The 7,727-nt window shown below is 43.7% G+C and overlaps 1 protein-coding gene across 1 annotated transcript; it reads right to left on the bottom strand.

Moving 5' to 3' along the window:
• Positions 1-733: 733 nt before the first annotated feature.
• Positions 734-5,530, bottom strand: LOC133132532 (RDS/peripherin-like protein xRDS35). Its single transcript, XM_061248001.1, has 4 exons — positions 5,381-5,530; positions 3,188-3,618; positions 1,940-2,186; positions 734-967 (listed from the first exon to the last, which is right to left on the bottom strand). The coding sequence occupies exons 1-4, from the start codon at positions 5,528-5,530 to the stop codon at positions 734-736; spliced, it is 1,062 nt and encodes a 353-aa protein (XP_061103985.1).
• Positions 5,531-7,727: the final 2,197 nt, after the last annotated feature.

The raw sequence follows: 7,727 nt of genomic DNA, 5'->3' as shown, positions 1-7,727 counted from the left end.
TACCATTTTGTACAATATATATTATAAAGGAAAAGGAAATCTCAGACAACGGGAATAAAGGGAATCTATTAGGTTTTATCATGTGGGGAAAACACTTTGGAAATGTAATCGTACGCCATTCTTGCATCAAGGTAAACAGCTGCTTTAAGATGTTTGTGCTGCATAAGAACCACGCATCTTCTTTACAGAGGTTAGGCAGGTAACGTACCTCTGGGCTTCTGTCCACCTTGTTCAAAGGTTTAGAGTTTCTCTGACTTGTGGGGCTGCAGCCTCACACATATTACAGATTGCCTCTAGCTTCCCACAGGCTATGAAAATGATGCCGACTATGAAATATCTTCCACCAGGACTGCTGGGAAGCATCGTACTGCATTGCAGCCCCGCAGACTAAAGAGAGATAATGCCCACACAATGAAAACAGATCACTAATACAGAATGCAGAGACTATACTGCAACAGCGAGGGTTCTCAATTTGGATGCTGAGTTTCCAGAAGGCTGGTGGGGGTGTGTAGAGGAAAGAAGGGCAAACAAGGACAGGTTTTCTTCACATTTTCAGTTCATGAACATAGGTGTGGATACGAGGTCGAGGTGAACGCGAGCATTTTCGGCGTGTGAGCACAACAGACGTGTGCTTAGGGTGATGTAACGCAGATCTAGTGCAGAGCCAAAATGGGAACGAGCAGGTGTTTAACAGGCTGTTGTTTCCATTCCACCTAGTTCACCTTTACACCGTTTATTTCGGCTTTTCAGCGACGGTTGCAGATGTGCCCTCCTCTGCTTTTTTCTCTGCCGCCGCATCCACTTGGTTGATCAGTAGCACGTTGAGGACAGGGTCCAGGTACTCCTTTATGGTCTCTTTCACCCCTTTCTCCAGTAAGTACCCCTCAGTCTCTATTTCATTGTTCTCCTGCCCGGCCAGAGCGTCCATGGATGTCTGCAGGTACCGCAGGCTCACCAGCACTGATGCCTGCGAGCAATAGAAAATGTGGAGTTTGGGGGGTGTGGGGTTGGGGAGGTAAGGAATAAGGTGGAGTTTGGGGGGATAAGGAATAATGTGGAGTGTGTGGGGTTGGGGGGGTAAGGAATAAGGTGGAGTTTGGGGGGTGTAGAGTTTGGGGGATAAGGAATAATGTAAAATTTGCGGGGTGTGGAGTTTGGAGGGAAAGGAATAATATGAAGTTTGGGGGGTGTGGGGATGTGGGGATACGGAATAATGTGGAGTTTGGGGGGAGTGGTGGGTTAAGTGACAATGTGGTGGTGGGATGTGTGGAGTTTGGGGGGGGTAAGGAATAAGGTGGAGTTTGAGGGGTTGGGGTTTGGGGGATAAGGAGTAATGTGAAGTTTGGAGGGTGTGGAGTTGGGGGGGTAAGGAATAATGTAAAGTTTGGGAGGGGGGGTGAGGGGTGATGATTAGAAGAATTGCAGTGACAGAAAGAACAAAGAAGAGATATTACAGAAATATTCAGGAAAAGGAGCAAGGAAAACAGAGGCAGAGAGATCATTAATCAGTGGAAATTATTCCTCAGAATACCTGAAAATAATAATAATAAAAAATGAATACCTGAACAAAAAAGGTCTTCTAATTCAAATTATGGGTTACAGGGTGGGAGGGGGGGATAGACTGAACTGCAATCAGCAAACCGTCCCGAATAAAATGTCAGCCATATATGGGAACATTTGGGGTGAAGCAAAGTGCCTTGACACTCAGGTAGGCCCTCTGGAAAGTATGGCTTTATTGCAATGCCATTATCACAGACCATTTCTTTTAATGTTGAGAATATGTGTGGTGGGCAATGGAGGACAGCGAGAATTAATCCTACAACATTACTGTACTAAGTGAGGACACACTAACCTAGCCAATTAAAACCTGTGAATTGCCTATAGCCAGATGTAAATCCTGCTGATAGAGCCAGTATTTGAATCTGACAGCTGGCCGTACCTGGACCAGGAAGATGGACAGCACTCCTGCGCCGATGCTGTTCATCAGACCCATGTAGTAGTTGACCAGAGCCTCCCTACAGCCACGGATGTAGATGTTGAGCTCCTCGGTCTGGTAATCGTAGTTGTAGTGCGCGGAGTTGTTGGTGAGGTGTTCCTGGATGCAGGGCCTGGGGGAGCTGGGGTTGCAGCAGCTGAAGGGCACCCCGTCCACTAGGTAGCGCCCGTCCACATTGCTCTTGATCCGGCTGGAGACGACAGAAAGGGAGATGAAGAGGGCTGCTGGGTTACTGCGAGTGCTTTTCTCCACCAGACCAGGGCCAAATATGTCATTGTTTTGGATTTGAAATAGTTCTCCCTGCTCGACTGGTCTTGCCTGGGGCAAATGAACCAACCAAGTGAAACCAGACCAAGCCAGACGGGGGATTTTCATAGGTTCCAATACACCAGGCAAGCTCAGTAAAGCATATAAAAGCATTTGAATCTAAAACAATTACATATTTGACCCGTGTCTGGCCTCCATCGCCTTTGCCCTCGTGGGATGTGTTCACTAATATTCTCAAAGTTCCCCAGCTAACTTTGTATTTGCCCTCACTTTTGTCCCTTCGTAACCTATACTTCTCATTCTTCATTCACATTGCCTCCTGAATCATTCCCGAGTATTACTCATAACAGCCTTGTCTGTTATTTAGTGTGCAGCATTGAACTGTCTAGATGTGGCAGGAGTGATAAGAAAAAGAGCTCTGAAAAACAAACTTCAGGAGGATCTTCTTGGATGAAATTTATATAGGGTTTAGTTTCTCACAAAAACTAAGTATACAAAGAGTTGCCGTCTAATCTGGGCACACACCTGCAAAGACTTGAAGCAGCAGGAGGTTGTGGGGCACTCTGGTTTTCATAACACTTCAGAGTTAAACTACCCTACTTACTAAAGTCTGTGCTTGGATAGGATTTTAAAGCACCTATTACTATGGGTGCTAATCAGCCGCTAAATGTAATGGGATTTCTGATGTTATTGAGCCAGTCTAAAGTTGAAAGAGGATAGTGGAGGCACGGTATCCATCTAAATTTACTACAGGATTAGGTTAGCTTCTTAATTATATTTGGAACGGGCCAAATTACAATACAAATAAAACCAATTTATTGGAGGATTAAGCCTGTTTACAGCAGGATTCTCAATAGCCCTGTGGGAGAGGTCTGTGATTCTTCTTCTCAGTCCCTCCACCCCCCAGCCCAGGCCAGCACTCACTCCTTAACATCCTTCGTGCTGAAGTCCAGGTAGCGGTTGCTGATCCACTGCACCTCAAACCAGTCCTTGAAGTCGGTGTTGCCGCAGCAGCGGAACTCCATCTGCAGCCTGTCGATGGTCTGCTTCTGGAAGCAGCGGCCCGGCGTGTCCGTGTCCTTGTAGAAGCGGATGCCGTTCTTCAGCCCGATCTTCAGCGAGTACTCCAGGTTGCCCTTCATGGCGTAGCTCATGATGACCGACACCAGCATGAGGGAGGCGATGAAGATGGAGAAGCCGAAGAAGGGCTTCAGGAAGGTCTTCCAGCGCGGGAAGCGCCCGGGCTCCAGGGCGTCCAGGCAGATCCGCCCGGTGAAGAAGTTGATCCCCATGCAGGCCAGGCCCACCATCATCAGCGTATTGGGCACGGCGTGGATCTCTGTGTTGTCCATCACCTGTAGACGGCACCACCACCATCAGTTACCTTTTTATGCCAGTTAGACAAGTAACCTGGTAGGTCCCTCTCCACCTTAGCTGACGTGTGGTAAGTATTGTGGTGGAAAATGGCTGCCGTTGCATCACCCAGGTGGGTGCTACACATTGGTTTAGGGCAAGTTTCCCTCTCATAGAGTCGCCGGCTCGTGAGAAAAGCGCTAGATTCCTAAAAGCGCTATATAAGTGCAAGGAATTATTATTATTTTTGATATGGTAAAACTATTTCTGCCATGTTCTGGTATCTGTCCACTTTAGACAGAGAGAACAGACAACTATATCTGTAATCCTCCAAAGTGTGTTCACAATCATAATTTATGATGTAACTGGAACTTTCCAGAGGCAGACCAGACCAGATTCACAAAGAAATGCAGTCCATCACAGGCAGGACTGCAGACAGCAAACCCCATGAAATGCTTGAGCAATACTGTCAATATTTTACAGCATAATGACATTGTTTGGCTTAATACAATAAGATAACTGAGGAACACTCAGGTGTAGGTACAAGCTGAGTCACAGTGTGTTGTATTCGTTAAACTTTTGAGTGCCACAATTGTTTGCAACAGCAGTTACAAATTTATTTGCAATTCAAAATTTCACCCTCTTTCCTTCTCAAGACTTATTTTGGCTAATTTTAGTTTTAATTCCCCCACCTTCTGTGATTTTATTTGTGTGTTGTGTGACAAACATCATGGCTGTTTGCATCACATGCTAATCCCAAAGAATTGTATCCTACTTTGCCTAAGCACGTCTTGTTATATCCCTAGAGAGGGCTGAGGGGGGACCCCTATTATGTGGGGTACAAGTGTGCCATACTGCTGTGCAGTTATTTCCATGCCTCATAGATACATGCCTGCTTTGGAAGTATTTTATTCCAAATCCTGTCATTGAATATCACAGCTAGATCTGTTACACAATTACTGAGTTATTTATATCCCCATAATCTCCCTTGAACGTTCATACTTCTGCTCACCCCTCTTAAAGTTTAATAATGCTCTTGTATGCCAATTCCGAACAAAATCTGGTCATGTATCTGAGCAAATCTGCTGAAAATGGTTGTATGACTGTCATTATGGGGTCCTCTCGCTGAAACACTTCAAATAAATTAAATAGTTTGCAAATATTTATGCCACTCATATACAAATATTACCTGTCCTGACCTATGCACTGTAATCTGAATAAATGGCTAAATATTGAAAGAATCCAGACACGCATTATGAAATACCAGCTGGATGATTATTGCTAGTGGCATAAATAACCCATTCTGGAATTCAAATGGTGGTAGATCAGTTGTTTTACATTAACCTTTAAGCAGAAAATGTAATAATCTGTTTTTAGAAAGACCATCTTTCAGGTTGTAAAATTCAAATAAGCATAGCAAGTTATAGCATGCCAAATATTAAAAAATATATATATCCCTAAAGCTCTCTCTCTATATTTCTCTCTCTGTTTCTCTCTCTAAAAAAATTAATTAATTAAAATATCTGTCTGTATTAAATCAAGCCTGACATCTACTAGCTTTGCTTGTCTTGACCTCATACAGGGCTTGACCAGCACCATTCCTCACGGTACTCAAGGTAATATAATTACATTTTGAAGTGTTATAGATGCAATTATCATTTAAGCAGACCCATTAAAATTATTACCAGACTAGAGAAGGACATCAGGTGCGGGCCACGTTGGTGTTTTTAATGGCGAGTCAGTAGAGGACACTCGGTACTGTACCTCACTCCTCCGGCGCAGCTCCGTCTTGAGGAAGCACCCCAGGGTGAAGGTGAAGGAGGCTCCGATGGTGGCCAGCCAGGAAAGCAGCCAGAGGCCCTGTGCCAGCTGCACCCTCTTCTCAAAGGGGAACTTCATCTTCAGCAGCACCATGATGGCGGACGGGTGGCCAGAGAGCCAGGAAGCTGGCAGGAGGGGAACAGATAGAGGGATCGATGGAGGTGTGGAACGTCTTGCAGAAGAGGGCTAGAGGACGCGACGGGTGCGTTGGCAGCCGATGCAGGGGAGGGATAAAGACGAAATCTGGTTCAACGGAATTAGGACAGCTGGAGTCAGGTATGCATGAGCGTGTACGTATATGAAGATTTGTGGCGCTAAGCTGTCAACAGGTCCCTCAAGAGGGTGCATGTGGAAAGAGGGAATAAACTAGAAATGATAATGAATTTATGAAAGGAATGGAATTTGGTGGAATTTGGTCTGTAGGATAAATCAATATCCTGCGCTGCAATGTGAAACATTCTGCCAAAAATGTAAACGCAAACTTGTTTTTTTGTATTGTAGTTCGTCAAATCATTAGTTTACCCTCCTCCTTACTTTAATTCCTCGATGTCAAATCGATCCCCAAAATCTATGACGAGCTGGTCTGTGGCAGGATTGATCCCCTCACTGCTGCATGCTGTGTCCCTGCGTATGTACCCCCATGCTTGAGAGAGACACACTGGATTTGCCCAGGGCATGGAGTTGGTGCTCTCTTAGCTCTAATCCTCTTCCTCTATCCCATTAAATTGCCCTCTCCACAGAGAATCCACAGAAGTGTCTGCTCAGCAAAATACGGTCATTAAGGGATTTGGCTGGAACAGCAGATTGAATATGATGGTGAGAGTGAGAGTGAAAGTGACAGAGAGGGAAGAGCCATTGCTGGAGATTTTGTTGCATTTTGTTTAAAGTCCATAAATACAGCCCCATTATAAGTTCATCGAGTACAAGTGTTGGGGAGAGACATAACGCTGCCAGCCACTTACTGTTTGGTTTTCACAGAAAAACAAATGCAGGAGAGAAAAGGACAACGTCTATACAAACAGATAATTTGCATTCAAACATTTACTGTCTGGACAGTTAATCAAAAGAAAACAGATAATTAGCATTCCAACATTTACTGTCTGGATAGTTAAGTTATTTTAGCACTATTTTTCAATTACAATTCATTTATTACAAACTTTTCTGTAAAGCATTACTTGATGGTCCTGCGGATCAATCTGCCAGAAACAAAATTAAATAAACAAACAAAAAAAACATCACGACTGCACACTGGAACACTTGACAAAACCGGTTTATTTATTATTTGACATATGGGACGTTAACAACTATACAGAGTAATTTCTAAATGATCAACCCTGTTATGAATTTACATTAATTCTATACATTCTATATGTTCTTAACATATTTAGACACAGATAGCGTACATCTATGTGCAGAGCCTGGAGGTGTAACAAAGAAAGCCTTTTAATCCAGATTTTACTTGACAACTAGGTCTAGGTGATTAGTCATCAAGAGCAGCCGGCATTATGAGAAGAAGTCCTATAGCAATACACTGTTCCTCTAACTACAGACCTACTGAACACATTGTGTAGAACAGTGGTCCAACCCTGGTCCTGCAGACCTTTTTCTACACCAGTTGTTGCCAACCCTGGTCCTGGAGAGCTACTGGGTCTGTTGGTTTTTGTTTTCACCTTAAAATCAGCACAATGCTGAGACCCAGGTAACCAGGTGAGGTGAGTTAACTGTGCAATCAACTGCTCTAATTGATTCATTAAGTGCAGAGAAAAGTAGCAGCCTGTGTCGCTCTCCTGGACCAGGGTTGGAAACCACTGGTGTAGAAGAATGTGTGCATGAGAGGGACATCTAGAAGGCATGAAAGACTGCTTATCTTCAATGGCAGTGCCTGTGTAATACTAGCTGTTTGTCTTATTTCTCAGATAGACTTTCTCCAGCTAGTAACACTGAAGAATAGCAAACAACAACCTAACAAAGATCTTTGTTTCTTTATTATACTTGCAGCAACAAAGAAAAAAACCTGCATGCTATTCAGGAAAAGGACATATTCTGATGAGGCAAATGTATAATATGTTTTTGGTATAATGACTAGAAACCACACAACCCTGATCTGTCCCATCTGATTAAAGCATAAGAATGGCTATAAATGTATTATTTTATTATAAATGCTCCCATTACTTGCTAAATTACTGACTCAACAAAGCCAAGGAAATATAACATCAATCTATTCGCTTATAGGGTGCTCTATAACCTGCCTAGCTAGCAGTTTAGCATTAAAGGTACACTATTATTTAAA

This window comes from Conger conger, chromosome 7 (assembly GCF_963514075.1).
Source record: "Conger conger chromosome 7, fConCon1.1, whole genome shotgun sequence".
NCBI lineage: Eukaryota > Metazoa > Chordata > Actinopteri > Anguilliformes > Congridae > Conger > Conger conger.
Note: the sequence above shows the minus strand (reverse complement) of the source record. Positions and strands in the feature narration are given on the sequence as shown.

What these genes read in the sequence shown, in the direction of transcription:
- LOC133132532 (XM_061248001.1), bottom strand. Translation starts at nt 5,530, where the DNA reads ATGGTGCTGCTGAAGATGAAGTTCCCCTTTGAGAAGAGGGTGCAGCTG. An exon ending in AGCTGCGCCGGAGGAGTGAG is followed by an intron (nt 3,619 to 5,380) that starts GTACAGTACCGA and finishes TGCCGTCTACAG; the next exon opens with GTGATGGACAACACAGAGAT. An exon ending in AGCACGAAGGATGTTAAGGA is followed by an intron (nt 2,187 to 3,187) that starts GTGAGTGCTGGC and finishes TGTCGTCTCCAG; the next exon opens with CCGGATCAAGAGCAATGTGG.